Source organism: Scyliorhinus torazame, chromosome 5 (assembly GCF_047496885.1).
Source record: "Scyliorhinus torazame isolate Kashiwa2021f chromosome 5, sScyTor2.1, whole genome shotgun sequence".
Lineage (NCBI taxonomy): Eukaryota > Metazoa > Chordata > Chondrichthyes > Carcharhiniformes > Scyliorhinidae > Scyliorhinus > Scyliorhinus torazame.
In genome coordinates, this window is record NC_092711.1 from 96,114,579 (window position 1) to 96,137,226 (window position 22,648).

Genomic DNA, 22,648 nt, shown 5'->3' on the forward strand with positions numbered 1-22,648 from the left:
GAAGGTTAAGAGGAGACTTAATAGAGGCATTCAAAATGATCAGGGGGTTGGATAGGGTGGACAGTGAGAGCCTTCTCCCGCGGATGGATATGGCTGGCACGAGGGGACATAACTTTAAACTGAGGGGTAATAGATATAGGACAGAGGTCAGAGGTAGGTTCTTTACGCAAAGAGTAGTGAGGCCGTGGAATGCCCTACCTGCTACAGTAGTGAACTCGCCAACATTGAGGGCATTTAAAAGTTTATTGGATAAACATATGGATGATAATAGCATAGTGTAGGTTAGATGGCTTTTGTTTCGGTGAAACATCGTGGGCTGAAGGGCCTGTACTGCGCTGTATTGTTCTATGTTCTATGTTCTATCTGCATGGGAGGATGTGAGGAAGACATTTTACACAGTGAGGGGTAATGAATTGAACTCAATGCTTACATTCAAAGGAAGATAATATTCAGCTCCTGGTGAATCGAACGATAGAGTCAGACTGAAATGTAAGATTTGGTTTGAATTTCCTGTCTGCAAATCCTCTTCTAATATCCAGTAAATAAGTTTACAAAAGCCATCACTGTGAGACCAAAATGAAATTCAGAGGAGACAAACATTTCTCTTGGTTGCAGTTTTCTTTGTGTAAATTCTCCCCTTGTAATCCCCTGTCAGTCCAGGATAGAAATTGACAACATTCACTCCTCCTGCTTACAAGCATGACAGTCGTGTTCCCTCCTGCACGTTTCCCCGAGCCATCGTCATCAGCATTCCCTCGATTCAAGGATGACATCTCCTCAGAGTCGTGCGTGGCCGGGAGGATTCATAAACACCCGCTGGAGGCCCCAAACCCCCAATAAGACCCATTGATGTTGTTGTCAGTTTGCAGACAGGAGCTGGAGAACTGAACCCAGGCAGAGGAGAGGGAGGGAGAAAACTGGGAGTGGAGGAAAGAAATGGTGCAGATGGCGAGATGGGTTTGGATTTCAGTCCAGGGAGGAGGGAGAGTGTGTGGGACTGGGATTGACAACTTTGGGGGAACATGAGAGGAAAATATGTTCCAGAGAAACTAGAATTGTCTCTTCAAAATTACTATTCTGGCCCTAGCGGTGGGTTTTGTAAACGTATTTGGTCCAGGATATTAGAAAGCACAATTTGCAGTCGCCAGACAGAACCTGAATCTCATCATACTTCGTATACAGAAGGAGAAATGTTTGTTCCGTTGTGCCTGTGGAAAATCAGTTCAAACGTCAAGTGTGACTGAAAAAGTACCGGGATACAAATACCCAAGAGGGAGTTTCCAATGTGCTGAATATAGAAAGAGATTTAGCCAGCCTTAAAAGCCCCACAACATTCACAGTGTGTAGTGATCCTATACATATTCTTCAGCAGGTGTTTGTAAATGATGCATCAACTCATCATACAACCCGGGGACACACAAGGTCACTCGCATCATGGGGAATCCTTTGAAATATGGGGACTGTGGAAAGGGATTCAATTTCCCATCTGCATTGCATATTCACCAACGCATTCACACTCGATAGAGGCCGTTCTCCTGTCCTGTGTGTGTGAAATGATTTGCTTACTCATCCAGCCTCTGTACACATCAGCGTGTTCATACTGACGAGAGGCAATTCACCTGCTTCGAATGTGGGAAGGGATTCACCGATTCATCCCACCGTCTGAGACACCAAAGAGTTCACACTGGAGAGAAACCGTTCATTTGCTCTGTGTGTGGGAAGGGATTTACTGATTCACCCCAACTTCTGATACATGAGCGAATTCACACTGGAGAAAGACCCTTCACTTGATCGATGTGTTGGAAGGGATTCACTCAGCCATCCCAGCTCACTGCACATCAAATTGATCACACTATCAGAGACCTTTTAAATGTTCTGATTATGAAGAGCTTTACGAGCACTAAGGACCTTCTGAGGCACCAACAAGTTCCCACTGGGGGGAAGTCATTCAGCTGCTCCATATGTGGGAAGAGATTTGCTCAGTCATCCCACCAGCTGAGACACCAGCATGTTCACACGGGAGAGAGATCATTCACCCGCTCCATATGTGGGAAGAGAGTTGCTTGGGCACCCAACCTGTTGAGACATCAGCGAGTTCACAACACGCTTCAGGGGTTGGATTCTGCTGCCGTTGTTTATCCCATGCAGGCTGAGCCCTGGCATTCTGTTAATAAGGAGGCTGGAGTGGGCACTTTAAAATGTAACTGAACTTGACAAGGGACCACATCAAAGTTTTCCACAGAAAATAAAAGCTCATGTGCATCGTAACATATTAGCGTGGATCGAGGATCGGGCTGCTAAAAGTGTATTGCATAGTGGGCAATACATTAACCTGGATCAAACATTGATTAGCTAACAGGAAACAGAGAGAAGGGTTAAACAAGTCATATTCGTGTTGGCAAGATGTTACCTGTGGAGTGTCACAAAGATCAGTACTGGGGCCTCAGCGAATTACAAATAATTTTCATAAATTGGATGACAGGACCACACAAAGATATGGAGGAAAGAGGAAAGTAAGATGTGAATGACCAGAACAAGTTTACAAAGGTACAGATAGGTTAGGTGAGTGCAACAATTTGGCAGACGGAACATAATGTGGGGAAATGTGAACGTGTCCACTTTGGCAGGAAGAATAGAAAAGCAGCAAATTATTTAAATGGAGAGAGATTGCAGAACTCTGGTACAGAGGGATCTCGGTGACCTGGGACATGAATCAGAAACAGTCAGTCTGAAGAGACAGTAAGTGATTAGGAAGGTAAAATAAATGTTGTTTATTGCAAGGGAAAAGTAGAGATCTTTGACTGCCGTTATACTGGATATTGGTGAGACCACATTCAGAGCACTCTTGTCTCCTGGTTTCAGGAACGAAATTATTGCATTGGAAGCCGTTTCGAGAAGGATCACTTGACTGTTTCCTGCATGAGGGGGTTATTTTACAAGAAACGTTTGGACAGGTTGGATCCACTGGAATTCAGAAGAAGGAGAAGCAGAGTTGGCTGGAGTGGATTGGGAGAGGAGTTTAGCAGGAAAGACGGTTGGTCAGCAATGGCAGATATTTCTGAAAATAGTTCCTGACTCGCAACAAACGTATATCCCAGTGAGAAAGAATGTTTCTAGGAAGGGGAGAAAGCAACCATGGTTAATCAAGGAAGCGAAGGATAGGATTAAACTCAAAGAAAATTCGCATATAATCCGGCAATGATTCGTGGGAAGCCAGAAGATTGGGAAAGTTTTAAAAACCGACAAAAGATGAACATAAAAGAGGAGATAAACTATGAGGGTAAACTAGCAAGTAATATCAAATAAATGGGAAGGAAAGTTGGGAGAACGACATAAAGAGTCTAACAGAGGGATATAGACAGGTCAGGTGGGTGGGCAAAAAGTTGAGAGATGGAATATTATGTAGGAAAATCTGAAATTAACCACTTTGGGAAGAATAAATGAGCTAAATATTATTTAAACGAATAAAGACTGCAGAAAACTGCAGCACGGACGGATTTGGGCTCTTCGTGCATAAATCAAAAGACGCCGTAATGTTCAGGAGGTAATTCGGCAGGTAAAAGGAATGTTGGCCTTTATTTTAAAGGGAAAGAAGTATAAAAATAGGGAAGTCCTTGTAAAACTATACATGGAACTAGTTAGACCACACGTGGAATATTGTGAACAGCTTTAATCCCCTTATTTAAGGAAAGGTAGACGGGCATTGGAGGCAGTCCAGAGAAGGTTGACTTGGTTGATCCTGGGTATGGAGAGATTCCAATATAAAGAGAGGTTGAGTCAGTTGAGTCTGTCCTCATTGGAGTTTAGGAGAATGAGAGGCGACCTTATTGAGACATAAAGATTCTCAGGGGTTTTGACAGGGTAGATGCGAGGTTATCTCGTCTTGTGCGAGAGTCCCGGACCAGAGGGCACAATCTCAAAATAAACTGCCGCCCATTTAAGACAGACATTAGGAGGAATGTATTCTCTCAGAAGGTAGTGAATCTGTGGAAATCTTTACCTCAGAGAGCTGTAGAGGCTGGGTAGTTAAGCATGTTTAACGCTGAGATGACCTATGTTTAACTCGTAAGGAAATCAAGTGTTCTGGGGAAAAGACGGGAAAGTGGAGGGAAGGACAATTTTAGAGCGGCCATGATTTAATTGAACGACGAAGCAGACTCAATAGGCCGAATGGTCTACTTTTGCTCCTACATATCATGGTCTTGATGTGTCCCTTGCCTTAACCATGTAACCACAATGACTCAGTGTCAGACTGTTTCAATGTTTCTCAGTGAACCTATCTATCATCCTCCACTTTGTAACGGAGCTGCTGAACAGTCGCCACTCAAAAACAAATGGAGCAAAAAATGTTCTCTTATCATGTGTCAAAACTGTTCTTTTTTTCCTTTCAATGATCTTAACATAAAACTACACAACTAATGTGGATGAGGTTTGAATTGGTACAAGTGGGGAACTGAACCGCATTGGCAGACACAGAGGAACACACACACAGACACCAACATCGAGAGTGTCAGAGGCTGAAGGAGAGACAAACACACAGAAAGCAAAATGTCACCAACACACCTCAATTTTGCTTCCAAATCCGACTGTAAATTTCGAAAATGCTTCGAGATGGACGTAAAGAAGAAAACACCGAAGCGTTTGATTGTTTATTTTTATTCAATTTGCAGATAATTAATTCTGTATCTGTAGACACCTGTTTGAAATTAGAAATGAGGAGACATGTAATCGGTGGGATGTGACCCTCTGTGGGGGGAACTCCATCACCTTCACCACCCTGCTCTGCCCAGCGGACCCTGTGTGCTCACCAATAGGGTTAACATAAAATAATTGAACCATCAGGGAAGATCATTCAGTCCGTCCTATTCATGTCAGTGCTCTGGAAGAACAATTCAATTAGCTTCACTGCGATGACTTTGTCTGGTTAGCGTTTAAATGGATAAGATACAGAGAGCCCAGGCTAATAATCTGGGGACACGGGTTCAAGTCCCAATATAAGTGGCAACGAGGTAGTGGTATTGTCACTGGAGTGTAATCCATGGTCATGCTCTGGGGTCATGGGACCAAATCCCGCCTGGGCAGTTGGTGGGATTCGAATTTAATAAAAATCTGGAAGTAAAAGTCTCATGATGCCCATAAATCCATTGTCGATTGCCGCAAAGACCTATCTGGTTCACTCATGCCCTTTAGGGAAGAAAATCTGCCGCCCTTACCTCGTCTGACCTACATGTAACTCCAGAACCAGAAATATGTGGGAGACACTTAACTGCCCCCTGAAATGGCCAAGAAAGCCAATAGTTCAAGGACAGTTAGGGATGATCTTTTCAGCGGCACGCGCATCGAATTAAAGAACAAAGGGGCAGTAAATATTTACTCTGTATCTAACACCTGCTGCAACGATCCTTGGGGCATTAGACAGGATGGTGTAAAGGAAACCTTCCTCCTTCATATACTGCCTGTAGCAAAGTCTCTGATGTTTAGAATTACCAGGCATGTGACTGTGACAGACAGTATGAGGAGCGTTCTCCTCGCTGTACATTCATTCTGTCTCTGGTTTTTAACCGTAACAAGGCAGAGGTGAAAGTGTCTTTACACGGATAGGCCGATGGGTGGCGCAGCGACTCTTTCACTGAGGGCCTTGAGTTCACACATATCTGTCTGGGAAAGGGGAGAAAACTGCATAATGGGGAAACGAAGCAGTGCCGATATACCTTAGAGAAAAGAGTTCAGCAAAGCCTTAGTTTTCTTCATTTTTCATTCAATATTTATTAAAATGTCAGAGAAATATTACAAAAAAGTTTAGTTTGAAGTTAACAGAGGGGAACATAACGATTGATGGTCACACTGAGAACAGAACACATGTCCTCTGAGCTGCTAAATGTATGTACAACTGTAACAGACACAAGAAAGAGAGAACAGGAGCGCAACATTAAGGAAAGGCAGCAGTCGTGAAGAAGGAACAAGATAAGTTACTTGTTTATATGTGACATTGAAGAAAATTATTAGCCACAATTACATTACAACAATAATTTCCTTTTACATTTAAAAAACAGAAATACTATCCATAATTGTCTCAGTTTCAGATGCAGAATAATAAACTGAGAGAATTTTACTGTTAGAGTCACCAAGAGGAGATATTGTATTTCTGTCACACACAGATCATAATAAACAGCTGGGGAAAATCTACAGCATCCGAACGTCAACCGATCACTTGATCTGTAAAAGAAAAATCAAATAATGAAGCAGGTGTTTGTGATCTGGGACATTGATGTCAGAGTTTTTGATCGATCATTTAGAAACTTTTAAAACGGCTTCTGTCAGTTTGAATTGTGAGTGGATTGAATCTTCTCACCTTCACCAGAGTGACTGCAGCGCTGTAGGAAATGCTCAGGAAGAACAGGGTGATGAATGTGGAAGCGGTTGTCTGGATGTTCCCGTTATCATCCTCATAGTCTTCAGTCCAGGTGCGCTCTGTGGTGTCTACGAGGATACAGACGAATAAGTATAATTAGATTGTTTATTAATCCAGGGTATATTTTTAATGTTCTCGTTTCATTTTTTAAAGTTCATAATTGATTCACTGATATATTTTTCATTGCATATCTACTGTTGAGTTCATTACGCTCAGCAGTCGATCTCTGTAACTATCCAACAGTTGTTCTTCCTTTACATTCCACATACAGTCACTGTCCGAAAGGATGGCAACTTTTCTTCAGAATCAGTTAATTTTCGAATAAGTTCACACGATTTGTAGTTGGACATTTTTAGAACGAATATTAGAACAAAGAAAATTACAGCACACGAACAGGCCCATCGACCCTCCAAGCTTGTACCGACCATGCTGTCCGTATGAAATAAAACCGCTACACTTCTGGGCACCATATCCCTCTATTCCCGTCCTATTCATGTATTTGTCAAGGCGACCCTTCAAAGTCACTGTCGTATCTGCTTCCACTACATTCCCCGGCAGCAAGTTCCAGGCTCCCACCACCCTCTGTGTAAAATAACATGCCTTGCACATCTCCTTTAAACCTTGACTTTTCCCCAGGGTCGAGGGGTCAATTACTAGGAGGCATAGGTTTAAGGTGCGAGGGGGAAGCTTTAGAGCAGATGTATGAGAAGTTTTTTACACAGAGGGTAGTGGGTGCAAGGAACTCGTTGCCAGAGGAGGTGGTGGAAGCAGGGTCGATAGTAACGTTTAAGGGACATCTTGACAAATACATGAATAGGATGGGAATAGAGGGATTCGGATCCCAGAAGTGTAGAATAGTTCTGTTTAGTCGGGCAGCATGGTCGGCTTAGGCGTGGAGGGCCGAAGGGCCTGTTCCTGTGCTGTACTTTTCGCTGTTCTTTGTTCTTTGCCCCTCGCACCCTCCACCTATGCCCCACTAGTAATTTCCTCTTCCACCCTTGGAAAATGGTTCTGACTATCCACTCTGTCCATGCCCCTCATAATTCTGTAGGCTTCTATCAGGGCTCCCCTCAACCGCCGCCGTTCCATTGAGAACAAACCAAGTTTCTCTAACCTCTCCTCATAGCCAATGGCCTCAATAACCGGCAACATCTTGGTAAATATTTTATGTGACCTCTCCAAAGCCTCCACATCCTTCTGGTAGTCTGGCGACCAGAATTCAACACTATATTCCAAGTGCGGCCTAACTAAGGTTCTATAAAGCTGCAACATGACTTGCCAATTTTTAAACTCACTGCCCAGGTTGATGAAGTCAAGAATACCGCATGCCTTCTTAACTACCTTCTCCATCTGCATTGCCACTTTCAGTGACCTGTGTACCTGTACACTCAGATACATCTGCCTATCAATACTCCTAAGGGTTCTGCCATTTGCTATGTATTCCCATCTCTACCAGACCTTCTAAAATGCATTACTTCACGTTTGCCCAGATCAAACTCATCTGCCATCTCTCCGCCCAAGTCTCCACCCATCTTATCCTGCTGTATCCTCTGATGGTCCTCATCGCTATCCGCAATTCCCCCAACCTTTGCGTCTTCCACAAACTTACGAATCAAACCAGTTACATATTCCTCCAAATCATTTATACATATTACAAACAGAAAGGGTTCCAGCACTGATCCCTGCGGAACACCAATCGTCACAGTCATCCATTCAGAAACGCACCCTTCCACTGCTACCCTCTGTCCTCTATGACCGGGATAGTTCTGTATCCATCTTGCAAGCTCACATCTGATCCCGTACCATTTCACCTTCTGTCCCAGTCTGCCACGAGGGACCTTCTGAAAGGCCTGACTGACGTCCATGTAGACACCATCCACTGCCCTACCCTCATCAATCATCTTCGTCACTTCCTCGAAAAACTTGTTCAAGTTAATGAGACATGACCTGGCCTTCACAAAACCACATTGTCTCTCGCTAATACGTCCACATCTTTCCAAGTGGGAATAAATCCTGCCTCGAAGAACCCACTCCTATAATTTCCCAACTACTGACGTAATGTTCACCGGCCTGTAATTGCTTGGATTCTCCTTGCTACCCTTCTTAAACAAAGGAGTACCACTGGCTATTCTCCAATCCTCTGGGTCCACCCCTATAGCCAGCGAGGATACAAAGGTTTCTCTCAAGACCCCAACAATTTGCTCCCTTGTCTCTCTCGGTATTCTGGGGTATATCCCATCAGGCCCTGGGGACTTGTCTACCTTAATGGTTTTCACGACCCCCAATACCTCCTCCTTTTTGATTTCAACATGCCCCAAACTATCTACACACTCCTCCGAGACTCATCATCCACCAAGTCCTTCTCTTTGATGAATACTGACGTAAAGTATTCATTTAATACCTCGTCCATTTCCTCTCGTCCCACGCATAGATTCCCTCCCCTGTCCTTGAGGATTGGATTAAATTGAATTGGTTTATTGTCACGTGTACCGAGGTACAGTGAAAGTATTATTCTCCGTGCAGTTCAAACAGATCATTCCGTGCAAGAAAAGAAAATACATAATAGGGCAAACATAAAATACACATTGCAAATACATAGACACAGGCATCGGGTGAAGATGTGTGAAGAGATCAGACCAGTCCATCAGTCCACAAGAGGGTCGTTTAGGAGTCTGGTAACAGCGGGGAAGAAGCTGTTTTTGAGTCTGTTCGTGCGTGTTCTCAGACTTTTGTATCTCCTGCCCGATGGAGTAAGTTGGAAACGGCAGTTAGCCGGGTGGTAGGGGATCTTTGATTGTGCTGCCCGCTTTCCCAAGGCAGTGGGAGGTGTCGACAGGGTCAATGGATGGGAAGTGGGTTCGTGTGATGGACTGGGCGGTATTCACGACTCTGAGTGGGCCAATCGTCTCCCTGGCTACCATCTTGCTGTTTATAAACGTATACAAAGCCTTGGGATTTTCCTTAATCCTGCTGGCCAATGACTTTTCGTGTCCCTTTATATTGAGGGAGGTTCAGTGAGTTACTTATCTGTAAACTGTGAATGGTGTTTGTTTGAGAGTTTGGATGTGTGTACCCATTTTGTTTGTTTACTTCTGAAGGAAACACTTGGCCCGTCATTGACTTCGATCGGTTTCTCAGCAAGAATATTGTTTCATTGTGTTTGTCGGAACATTATGTAACAGGGACAATTGTTGTAGGGAATGTGCAGTAAATCGTAGGCTTGAATTATACTTTGATCAATTGCTTGATGTTTGTATGTCGTCTTTAACATTTGTGTTTGTGTGGATGTGGACCTCGTGTTTTGCTTTACTCTTCTTTTGTGTGTCTATTTGGCTGTATTAGTGTCATTGTATGTTTTCATATGCCAATGTGTATTGATCTGAGTATTATGTGTCAGCGCCTGTGTTTATGCTGTATTAATGGGGCTGGTTTAGCTCAGCTTGCTGGACAACAGGTTTGTGATACAGAGCGATGCTGACAGCTCACGTTCAGTTCCCGTACTGAGGTTATTTATGAAGACTCGACCCTCGCCTGGGATATGGCGATTCTCGGGTTAAATCACCACCGGTCACCTCTCCCTGTCAAAGGGTAAAGCAACCTATGGTCATCTATGACGTTACTTGCTTTGTTTACCTTCTGTCAATGTGTATGTATAAGTGTGTTTGTGTGTTGAAGTCTATGTTTATATATTTATGTTTATGATTTCATGCCGACTAATATATGTGTTAATACGTCTTTTTGCGTTCCATATGCATGTCAGTATCTTAATATTTGCGTTTGCACAAGTGCGTTTGTGTATGTTTGTTAATGTGTGTATTTATGCGTTGATGGTTGTTATTAACTATCTATTTGTGTTTATTGATGTCTCCATGTGTACTAACGTGTGTGTGTTAGCATGCACACGAGTGTGATAATGTTTGTGTTTACTTGTGCATCTGCGAATGTGTTACTGTATGTTTACCCACGCGTTTGTGTGTCCATGTGCGGTTTGCTAATATGCGTCTTTATGCATCCATAAGTGTGCTAATACGGATGATTGTGTATGTCTTCATGCCTAGATTACTGCCATCTTGAAAGTGTGCTGATGAACATGTTATTGGTTATATTTGTGGTACATGTCCTTGTGTCAGTCTACTTGTCTGGTTTAATATTTTTCTGTTTGCATCTTTGTGTATCTGTGTGGACATGAGCGTGTATGTGAGTGTTTGTGTATACTTCTGTGCCTACTTGTGTGTGTATTTGTGCGTGTTTGCGTGTGTTTTCGTTTGTGTGACCGTTTGTGCATTTTTGTGTGTGTTTGCGTTTGTTTTTTGTCAATATATTCGTGTTTCGATGTGCCTGACTGCGCGTTTATGCATGTGTTTCTATGTGTGTTTATTTGTGTCCGTTTGTGGGTGTATGTACGTGCATGTATGTGTCGTGTTTGTGTCTGCTTATCTGTGTGTCTGTGCATTTATATCAGCTATCTGTAGCTTTGTTAGTTGTGGATATGTTTGCTCGCGAGCAATGTTTCACCGGGTGCAATAAACGAGTCTGACCCAGGCTGTGCGAATTATGGAGAATATGTTGAACTTTCTGTGGATAAATGTATTTTCTGTGAGATGCAAGGTAACATCCGGTGACCGAATGTAAAAATACAAGGAGATGCCTCAAGGGAGAACAGTGAAAACCCAGAGAGAATCAATCACCAGTCTGGATTTGGATTACGGGGAACCAGTCCTCCCATACGGACAAGAGGAACAAGAGTGATAAAAACATAAAATAATGTTGCATAAATGGATACTTTAGGTACATCTTGAGCACGATGGTCTTTTAAAATATTCAGCCAGTAATCTACATACCGATTTGTAATGTCAATAACTGAGACCTTAGAGTAGAGACCCAGCCCCTCCCAAACTCCCTGCTTGGGGAGTGGGAGGATAGTGAGTGAATAGTCTCCCCCTCTCTGGTCAGCTCAGAAAATTCCCTTTGTGTTCTCCCTGCTGTGGAGACACAGAAGGATCACTAACGAACTTCCTCCTCTTTTTGTAGAGAAAATGATGGTAAAATATAATCTTTTAATATTTCTTAGTACCATAAGTAGGCTTACATTAACACTGCTGTGAAGTTACGGTGAAAACTGCCCAGTCACCACACTCCGACGCTTATTCGGGTACACAGAGGGAGAATTCAGAATGTCCAATTCACCTACCAAGCACGTCTTTCTGGATATTATGGGAGGAAAACAGAGCACCCAGAGGAAACCGACGCAGACACGGGGAGAACGTGCTGACTCTGCACAGACAGACCCAAGCCGGGAATCGACACCGCGTCCCTGGCGCTGTGAAGAAACAGTGCTAACCATTGAACTACCGTGCCGCCTATAGGTTAACTGATGCCGCTGACCCCCGCTTTGGTGTGGCGGATGACAGGAAGATTGGCGGAGTTGCTGATAGTGCCTAGGATCGTCAGAGGATACAACAGAATATAGCTAGATTGGAAACTTGGGAACAGAAATGGAAGATGGAGTTTAATCCGGACAAAAGCGAGGTGATGCATTTTGGAGGATCAAATCTAGGTATCAACTATACTGTAAATGGCAGAACTCTTATGAACATGAACATACAGATGTATCTGGGCGTGCATATTCCCAGTTACCTAAAAGTGGCAACACAGGTGGACACTAACGTCAATTTAGAATGGGCAATCCACTCAATCCAGTTCCCAGTGGATGTGATACAGCAACTTAAATCTGACATTAATTTTAAAGAGATGGACAATGGGAGAAGCAGGAACACCGAGATGTAAATGTGATGGGTTTGTTTGCCTGAAATGGGGAATTGTCCGATTTCTCCTCAGCGGGAGAAAAGTCAATGAAGATATTTTGCTGAATCCTGTGATGAATGAGTTTTACTCTGTCTCTAACCCAGGGTGTTTCTGAGCTGTGAGCACAGGTTGTATCAGACTTGGGGCCGAGACCTGTAGAAAGCCGGGTATCATTGAACAGATCTGACATCAGCAAAGTGGAAGCACCATTAATTAAGCGGCTGTGTATTTAAATCACAATTGGAGGAAAAAACTTTATTATTTTTATTTTAGTTCGAAATACAATAGATAGATTCTCATTGACATGAATTAACGGTGTCCATCAGAGCGAGGGAAATGTTCACAAAACTGGGTTTACCGCTGGATTTATCAACCGTTCTGTTGATGATCTTCAAGGGGATGGCTTCATGTCCCACCACACAGGAGTAAGAAGCGCCGCTGGCCCACTCCTCCGCTGCAATGGATAACAGGCTGTACATGAAGAAGGAGCTATTGCCGTTCTCCGCCATCACCTCGGTGTTCTTGTAGTTCCCGGGATTCACCGGCTTGTCATTGACGGTCCACTTGACGAAAATCTCTCTGGGGGAGAAACCTCTCACTAAGCAGCTGAGGGAGACGAATCTTTGAGCTTCAGCCGAGGGCAGGAGGACAGAGACAGACGGTTCCCGCGGATTGGGATCTGCACAAAATGTACAATAAATGTCAATAAAACGGAGAATTCCGGAAACAATTGAACTGCTTATGTGAGAGAAATGTGTTTTGCGTTGGATTTTAAAGGTTTTCATTTTCCACTTTGGGATCTGTCCGGTTTCCCAGCTCGGAGCTGAGGTGGACACAAGCATTTTCCCTGAGAATTTACGGATGTTGGATTCGAAAGTTTCAGAAAGTGTACCGCAGGGAAATAGGCCATTCGGCCCAACTGTTCTGTGCTGGTGTATAAGCTCCACACCAGGCTTCTCCTAACTGACGCCAGAGGAGTGGAAAACTGCCAGTGTAATACACTTATTCAAAATGGAGGGAGTTAAAAACAGGTAAGTATAGGCCAGTGGCCTTAGTAGCTGAGCATGTAGACATACAGAATATAATTATGTAGCGTCAGCACGGCTTTGTGAAAGATAAATCATGCCTGACAAATGTATTGCAATTCTTTGAGATGAAAACGAGCAGGCCAGAGAAAGGGGAGCCAGTAAAGTAATATACATAAATTTCAAAACTGTGTTTAACAAGTGAATGCACTAGTGCCATGTCTGCAGATGCAGAAATAGGTAGAAAGGCAAGTGGTGAGGTGACACAAAATCTACAGAGGGCCTTCGTCAGTCAGGGCATTGAGTATAGAAGTTGGGAATTTATGTTGCAGTTGCACAGGACATTGGTGAGGCCGCAGCTGGAGTATTGTGTTCAGCTTTAGTCGTCGTACGAGAGGAAAGATGTTATTAAACTGGAGAGGGTGCAGAGAGATTTACAAGGATGTTGCCAGGACTCAAGGGACTGAGTTATGGGAAGAGATTGGACAGGCGAGGACTTTTTCTTTTGAGCGTAGGAGACGAAGGGGTGATCTTACAGAGGTGCATAATATCATAAGAGGTATGGATAGGGTGAATGCACTCAGTGTTATTCCCAGGGTTGGGGAATCGATAACTAGAGGGCATAAGTTTAAGTTAAGAAGGGAAAGAATTAATGGAACCTGATGAGCAACTTTCTTTACACAGAGAATGGTACGTATGTGGAATGAGCTGCCGGAGAAAGTGGTTGAGGCAGGAACATTGACAACTTTTAAAAGGCATTTGGACAGATACATGGATAGGAAACGTTTAGTTGGATATGGGCCAAATGCAGGGAGATTGGGTTAGCTTAGATGGGCTTTTTGGTTGGCATGGACCAGTATGGGCCGAAGGGCCTGTCTCCATGCCGTCAATTCTATGATTTGTACAGGACAGATACAGCTAACGTTACTGAGCAAAAACTTGCCAGATGGAACATAATGCAGGGAAATGTGAGGTTAGACACTTCAGTAGGAGGAAGAACATAACGGAATAGTATTTAGATGGAGAAAGACTGTAGAAAACTGAAGTGACAAAGGATTTGGGGGTCCTCGTGCAGAAATCACAAAAAGCAATTCTGCAGGTATTAGGGAAGACAAGTATATGTTGATCTTTATTTCAAAGGGAATATAATATATAAAATGGGGGATTTATGCTAAAACAATACAAGGCCCTAGTTAGATTACACCCGTTATACTTTGAATAGTTTGAGTGCTCTTATCTAAGGATGACATTTTGGTTTTGAGGCCAGTCCAGAGAAGGACCACGAGGTTGCTCGCGAGTATAGAGGGATTTTCTTATGAGGAGAGGTTGGCTTGTACTTATTGGAGTTCAGAAGAATGAAGGCGACCTAATTGAGACATGAAACATTCTCAGGGAGCTTCGTAGGATAGAAGCTGAGAGGTTGTTTTCCCTTCTGGGAGCGTCGAGGACCAGAGTGAATGATCGCAAAGTTAATGTTCGCCCCCCTAAGACAGAGATTAGCAGGAATTTGCTCTCTCAGAGGGTAGTGAACATGTGAAATTATTTAACGCAGGGGGCTGTAGATTCTGGGTTGCTCAGTATGTTCAAAGTTGAGAGAGACGTATTTGAAATCACGAAGGGCGTCAAAAGATATGGGGATGAGGCAGGAAGAGGAGTTGCAGATTATCTCATCAGGCAAGTCGTGATCTCACTGAAGACTGGACAGGTTTTGATGGGCCCAATAGCTTACATCTGCACGTAAGTCGTATGGCAATTGGTCTCGCTCCATCTATCCCAATATCACTGCTTTTAGTTCATTGTTCATTCATCTGCATATCAATTTCCCCCTTAAACTGTAAAGGCCCAGAGTATGTAGTTAATCGAATTACCAATCAGAATGGACCATAAATACACTGAATGCTAACTACAGACCGCTGCACTGACACTAGAAATAGACACAATGGCTCACTTATTGCTTCAATCTCACCACTCACCTATTTTTTTGTGAATTGAAATTCTTAAAGGAGTTGGCAGGTCCCGATGGCTCGCCACACAGTCAAACACAGCCCCACTCAGCCAGGCTTGTGTCGAAATGTTTAATTTGCTGACCACGCTCTCAGTATCTTCCCCAGGCTGGTCAGCAATCTCTGATTTCAGCGGCTTCTTTGCTTCACTCCAGGACACACTGACTCCATAAGGAGCATTCGAAATGACGCAGGTTAAGGTTACAGTCACCTCCAGTAAGACCTGTTCTATTGGTGGTGGCAGTATTGTTACTGAGGCATCGGTGCAAACGGAAGGGTCTGTGAATGAAAACATGAAAATTAACCCAAGTTTCATCTTCAAAATAAGGGCAGCAGTATTCCTCTTTCAGTCACTCAATGGGAATAGATCAACTTTGAAATATTAGCCTGTAATGCTCGCCTTTAATCTACCTCACACAGTGGAAAACCAGCTTGGTTTGTGAAAACTATTCTCATTGTGAAATACAGTTAGTCCCGATATCATTCTAATGAATCAGCATTGCAGCATTCCCAATACAAATATTCCATTCCTGATCTCAGGAACGCAGTACTGAACACTGATTTCTAAATAGGTTGGATGGACGGTTCAACGCTTTATCTACGGAGCTGTTATCAGTAAAGGGCCACTGCCTCTCAAACATAATCAGCTGCCTCAGGATAAAGCTGATATCAAGGCCACTTCACTATTAAATTACTTCACATCAGTGGGATGCATTTATTTCTGTACTGGTAAAATGCTAAATGGTGAGCAACCGTGTGCACCTCTTACATCAGAATGAAACACAAACTGCATGGCAATAAATTAGAAGTTTTTCTGTGTTTTGTAACTGCAGTAAATCCTGATTTGGATTAACATTGCTGATCTGGAAGAAGAAAATTAAAGCATGCTGCCAAGTTTGCAGATGATACAAAGATCTGTAGAGGGGCAGGTAGTAGTGAGGAAGCAAGGGGGCTGCAGAAGGATTTGGAGAAGCTAGGAGAGTGGGCAGTAAAGTGGCAAATGAAATACAATGTGGAAAAGTGTCAGGTTATGCACTTTGGGAGGAGGAATTTAGGCATAAACTATTTTCTAAATGGGGAAATGCTTAGGAAATCAGAAGCACATAGGGACTTCGGAGTCCTTGTTCACGATTCTCTTAAGGTTGAAATGCAGGTTCAATCGGCAGTTAAGAAGGCAAATGCAATGTTAGCATTCATGTCAAGAGGGCCAGAATACAAGACCAGGAATGTACTTCTAAGGCTGTATAAGGCTCTGGTCAGTTTGGAGTATTGTGAGCAGGTTTGGGCCCCGTACCTAAGGAAGGATGTGCTGGCCTTGGAAAGGGTCCAGAAGAGGTTCACAAGAACGACCCCTGGAATGAAGAACTTGTCCTATGAGAAACCGCTGAGGACTCTGGGCCTGTACTCGTTGGAGTTTAGAAGGATGAGGGGGAATCTTATTGAAGCTTAGAGGACACTGCGATGCGTGGATATAGTGAACGTGGAGAGGATGTTTCCAGTTGTTGGCAAAACTAGAACCAGAGGACACCATCTCAGACTAAAGGGACGATCCATTAAAACAGATAGGAGGAATTTCTTCAGCCAGAGGCTGGTGAATCTATGGAACTCTTTGCCGCAGAAGGCTGTGGAGGCCAAACCACTGAGTGTCATTAAGACATGGATAGATAGATTCTTGATTAATATGGGATCAGGGTTTATGGAGAGAAGGCAGCACAATGGGAATGAAAAAACATCAGCCATGATTGAATAGCAGAGCAGACCTCAATGGGCCGAGTGGGCTAATTCTGCTCCTATGTCTTATGGTCTTATTGTATTATGGTCTAACATCAGAGTGCAGGATGATTTACAGTTTCCTCTGTTTGTGTCACTTACCAGACGCGGTGAGGTTTCGACTTTGGGTGACCTTTTGATGAGTGACCTGGCAGGTATAGACTGCTTTGCTGAACCATTCCCTGGCGGAGGCGGTCAGCCGACTGCTCACCGAGAAGTTCCCGTTCACTTCACAGGCGGGAGATGTGACAATTCCTGAACCCATGGGTTGTCCATTCTTCAGCCACTTCACCGTCATTGACTTTGGCTGGAAATCGTTGATTGAACAGACCATGGTTGCAAATTCCTGTCTTCTGATTTCTTCACTGGAACTCACGGTGAGGAGAACATTTGGAGTGTAAATTCTGGGACCTTCAAGAAACACAATTAGATATTTCTTGCAGAACAAATGGATAAACAAAATGAGCTCATATGCTTTAAAATTGTGGTCAATAGACACGAAGCTGGATTTCCCAGGGATCAGGAATATGAAGAGTATTAAAATGGGTTATATCCAATATCCTATACATGATTATCACAGATTTTCTATTTCTCACAGGTTCCACAACACTTACATGTAATTCCAATGCTCTTGTCTGAGCCGCTGTGTCGAACTTCACAGCTGATTTTGTTGCATCCCCCCTCTGACTCGGCGATGGTTAACTGGCTGCTCAGGGTGTAGGTTCCCTTCTTGTTTCTCACTGACCGGTATTTCATAACTCCAGTGGTGATCGGCTGCCCATCTTTCTTCCAGGTAAGGCTGGAGATTTCTGGGGAGTAGTCCATTGCCAAGCAGCCGTAGGTCACGGAGCCGTCGGTGTTGTGATGCTGACAGGAGGTGACTAGGCTGTATAAATTGGACGCAGACGGTGTCGCTGGGAGAGAATGATCCATTCAACAAGTTAGAATCTGGTATTTGTGATTTGTAAGTAACCATATATTTCAAAGATGAGTAGAACTATGAGCTTATCCCAGCATTTTCCCATTAAATCCCACATCCACATTTAAGCTCGTATTAGTGCTATCGTTTGTCAATCACCAATATTTTTGTCTCTTTAGAAACTCACATCACTTTCTCAGTCTCTGTCACATGACAAAAATGTCATTTTGATGCCATCCATCTGAATGGTGTAACTTTCATTGGATTGAATGAGAGGAGCAGAGGGGGTTTCCCATTATTTCAGCCACCATGTAAAATAAAATGTAAATATCGCCATAGTCCGGGAGACTGCTCTCTCCTTTTGAGAGCTGACTGGTGGTGATTTAACCGGAGAATCACCACACCTCAGGCGAGGGGTAAGGTTGAGAATGGGGGTCTTTATGAATAACCTCAGCCGGTACAGCAATTGAACTCGCGCTATTGGTATAGCTCTTCATCACGAACCAGCCGTCCAGCTAACTGAGCTGTGTACGTCACAATCCAGCTAACTGAGCTGTGTACGTCACAATCCAGCTAACTGAGCTGTGTACGTCACAATCCAGCTAACTGAGCTGTGTACGTCACAGTCCAGCTAACTGAGCTGTGTACGTCACCATTCAGCTAACTGAGCTGTGTACGTCACAATGCAGCTAACTGAGCTGTGTATGTCACAATCCAGCTAACTGAGCTGTGTACGTCACAATGTAGCTAACTGAGCTGTGTATGTCACAATGCAGCTAACAGAGCTGTGTACGTCACAATCCAGCTCACTGAGCTGTGTACGTCACAATCCAGCTAACTGAGCTGTGTACGTCACAATCCAGCTAACTGAGCTGTGTACGTCACAATCCAGCTAGCTGAGCTGTGTACGTCACAATCCAGCTAACTGAGCTGTGTACGTCACAATCCAGCTAACTGAGCTGTGTACGTCACAGTCCAGCTAACTGAGCTGTGGACGTCACAGTCCAGCTAACTGAGCTGTGTACGTCACAATCCAGCTGACTATGCTGTGCACGTCACAATCCAGCTAACTGAGCTGTGTACGTCACAGTCCAGCTAACTGAGCTGTGTACGTCACAGTCCAGCTAACTGAGCTGTGTACGTCACCATTCAACTAACTGAGCTGTGTACGTCACAATCCAGCTAACTGAGCTGTGTACGTCACAGTCCAGCTAACTGAGCTGTGTACGTCACAGTCCAGCTAACTGAGCTGTGTACGTCACAATCCAGCTCACTGAGCTGTGTACGTCACAATCCAGCTAACTGAGCTGTGTACGTCACAATCCAGCTAACTGAGCCGTGTACGTCACAATCCAGCTGACTATGCTGTGCACGTCACAATCCAGCTAACTGAGCTGTGTACGTCACAGTCCAGCTAACTGAGCTGTGTACGTCACCATTCAACTAACTGAGCTGTGTACGTCACAATCCAGCTAACTGAGCTGTGTACGTCACAGTCCAGCTAACTGAGCTGTGTACGTCACAGTCCAGCTAACTGAGCTGTGTACGTCACAATCCAGCTGACTATGCTGTGCACGTCACAATCCAGCTAACTGAGCTGTGTACGTCACAATCAACAGCACTTTGTGATAAACAAGTTGTCTCTTCATTTATATCATTGCCGTTTGGAAATTGCCTTTGTTCAAACTGACTGATGCCCCCTCCTCTGGCCAAGTCACTTCCCCCACTCCCCAAACCGGAGAATAGTGATCTTGCTTCAAAAACACCTTCGGAATGCACATTTATATAATTATAATAACACTAGAAATTGAGTAACTGCCATATTCTCTAATTTCAGGATCATGCACATCAACAGCAGGAGTCGGCCATTCGGTCCATCGAACCTCCTTCCCCATTTATTAAGATCCTGGCTGTGCTGATTGTGGTGTTAACTCCGCACTCCGCCTGTCACCGATTCCGGGCTGTCTGCAATCCCCCAACCCCGCGCTCTCTGTGCGTTCCCCCATCTCTCTGCGTTTTTTTCAGCATCTCTGCAATTTCCCACGAAGCTGCATTTTCTTCCTGCTCTTTGTGCTTTCCCCATGTGTGCTGCACTTTTCCCAGTTCTTCGGGCATTTGCGGCTCCTGACAATTTCCGCGGACTCTTTGAGCTTTTCGCCGGCACTGAGAGCTTTAGCCCGATTCTTATCGCTTATCGCCCACTCTCTGGACTTTCTTCTGGCTCTCTGCACTTCCCCTGGCTCTCTACACTTCCACCGATTCTCTGCGACTTCCAGCGGCTCTCTGCAGTTTCCATGGCCCTCTGCACCTACTCGCAGCTCTCTGCACGTCTCCCGGTCTCGCTCTTCTCCCGGCTGTCTGTGCCTTCAACCGGCTCTCTGCACCTTCCCCCAGCTCTCTGCAGTTCCGCCCGGCTCTCTGCTCTTCCCCCGGTTGTCTGTGCCTTCCACCGGTTTTGTGCTGTCCCCCTGGCTCTCTGCACCCCCACGCCCCCACGCCCCCAGCTCTCTGCACTCCCCCCCCCCCCCGGCTCTCTGCACTACACCCCCTCCCCCCCCCGGCTCTCTGCACTACACCCCCCACCCCCCCGGCTCTCTGCACTCCCACCCTCCCCCCGCGGCTCTCTGCACTCCCACCCTCCCCCCGCGGCTCTCTCCACTCCTCCCACCACCCCCCTCCCCCCCGGCGCTCTGCACTCCCCCCCGTCCCCGGCTCTCTGCACTAGCCCCCCCCCCCCCCCAACGGCTCTCTGCACTAGCCCCCACCCAACGGCTCTCTGCACTCTCCCCCCTCGCCCCTGGCTCTCTGCGCTCCAACCCCCCCGGCTTCCTGCACTAGCCCCCCCCCCCGGCTCTCTGCACTCCCCCCCCGCTCTCTGCACTTCCTCCCCCCTCCCCGCCGCTACCTGCACTCCCCCCCCTCTCTGCACTCCCCCCCCCCCCCCGCTCCCTGCTCACTGCAACTCTCCCCCCCCCCCACGGCTCTCTACACTCCCACCCGGCTCTCTGCACCCCCCCCCCTCGGACCCCGGCTCTCTGCGCTCCCCCCGCCCCCGGCTCTCTGCACTAGCCACCCCCCCGGTTCTCTGCACACCCCCCCCCCCGCGCCCCTGGCTCTCTGCACTCCCCCCCCTCCCACCCCCGGCTCTCTGCACTCCCCCTGCCCGCGGCTCTCTGCACTACCCCCCCCCCCGCCCCGGCTCTCTGCTCTCCGCCCCCCCCCCGGCCCGGCTCTTTGCTCTCCGCCCCCCCCCCGGCCCGGCGCTCTGCTCTCCACCCCCCCCCCCCCCCACGGCCCGGCTCTCTGCACTCCCCCCGCCCCCGGCTCTCTGCACTCCCCCCCGCCCCTGGCTCTCTGCAATCCCCCCCCCCACCCCCCGGCTCTCTGCACTCCCCCCCCCCCGGCTCTCTGCACTCCCCCCCCCCCGGCTCTCTGCACTCCCCCCCCCCGGCACTCTGCACTCCCACCCCCCCCCGGCACTCTGCACTCGCCCCCCGGCTCTCTGCTCTCCCCCCCCCCCTCCCCCGCCCCCGCCCGCCCGGCTCTCTGCTCTCCTCCCCGCTCCCGGCTCTCTGCAGTCACTCCGGCCGGCTGCTCTCCCCCGCCACACGGCTCTCTGCACTCCCCCCACCCCCCCAGCTCACTGCCACCCTCTGCTCTCTGCCAACCCCCCCGCGCTCTGCCAACCCCCTCCTCTCTCTGCACTCCCCCCCCCCCGCTCTGTGCCCCCCATCGCTCTCTGCCCCCCTCCACGCTCTCTGCACGCCCCCTCCCGCTCTCTGCACTCCCCCCCCCCGCTCTCTGCACTTCCCCACGCCGCTCTCTGCACTCCCCCCCCCCGCTCTCTGCACTTCCCCCCCCTCTCTGCACTCCCCTCCCCCCTCCGCTCTCTGCACTCCCCCCCCGCTCTCTGCAATTCCCCCCGCCGCTCTCTGCACTTCCCCACGCCGCACCCTGCACTCCCCCCCCCCCCGGTCTCTGCATATGACCCCCCCGCTCTCTGCACTTCCCCCCCAGCGCTCCCTGCACTCCCCCCCCCCCGCGCTCTCTGCATTCCGCCCCCCCGCTCTATGCACTTCCCCCCCCCGCTCTATGCACTCCCCCCCCCGCTCTCTGCACCCCCCCCCTCCGCTCTCTGCTCTCCCCCCCCCCGCTCTATGCACCCCCCCCCCCGCCCCCGACTCTCCGCACTCCCCCCCGCCCCCGGCTCTCTGCACTCCATCCCCCCCACCCCCCGCCACGGCTCTCTGCACTCCCTCCCGGCTCTCTGCACTCACCCCCCCCCCCCCCCCGGCCCCCGGCTCTCTGCACTCCCCCACCCCGCTCTCTGCACTTCCCCCCCCGCCGCTCCCTGCACCCCCCCACGCTCTCTGCAGACCCCCCCCCCCGCCCTCTGCACTCACCCCCCCCGCCCTCTGCACTCACCCCCCCCCCACCTCGGCCCCCGGCTCTCTGCACTCCCCCCCCGCGCCCGGCTCTCTGCACTAGCCCCCCCCCCCACCCCCACCGGCTCTCTGCGCTCTCCCCCCCCCCGCCCCTGGCTCTCTGCACTCCACCCCCCCCCCCGGCTCTCGGCACTCCCCCCCCCCCCGGCTCTCTGCACTCCCCTCCCCCCCCTGCTCCCGGTTCTCTGCATTCCCCCCCCCCCCCCGGCTCTCTGCACTCCCCCCGCCCCCGGCGCTCTGCACTCCCCCCCGTCCCCGGCTCTCTGCAC

The 22,648-nt window shown here is 47.4% G+C and overlaps 1 gene segment (V, D, J or C); it reads right to left on the reverse strand.

Moving 5' to 3' along the window:
- Positions 1-6,120: 6,120 nt before the first annotated feature.
- LOC140419047 (Ig heavy chain C region-like) overlaps positions 6,121-22,648 on the reverse strand; it is a 39,612-nt gene continuing 23,084 nt past the window's right edge. The window contains 6 exon segments of the C gene segment in view: positions 6,121-6,216; positions 6,353-6,480; positions 12,576-12,896; positions 15,216-15,524; positions 17,118-17,426; positions 17,630-17,929. Of these exon segments, the coding sequence occupies positions 6,208-6,216; positions 6,353-6,480; positions 12,576-12,896; positions 15,216-15,524; positions 17,118-17,426; positions 17,630-17,929 (1,376 nt within the window).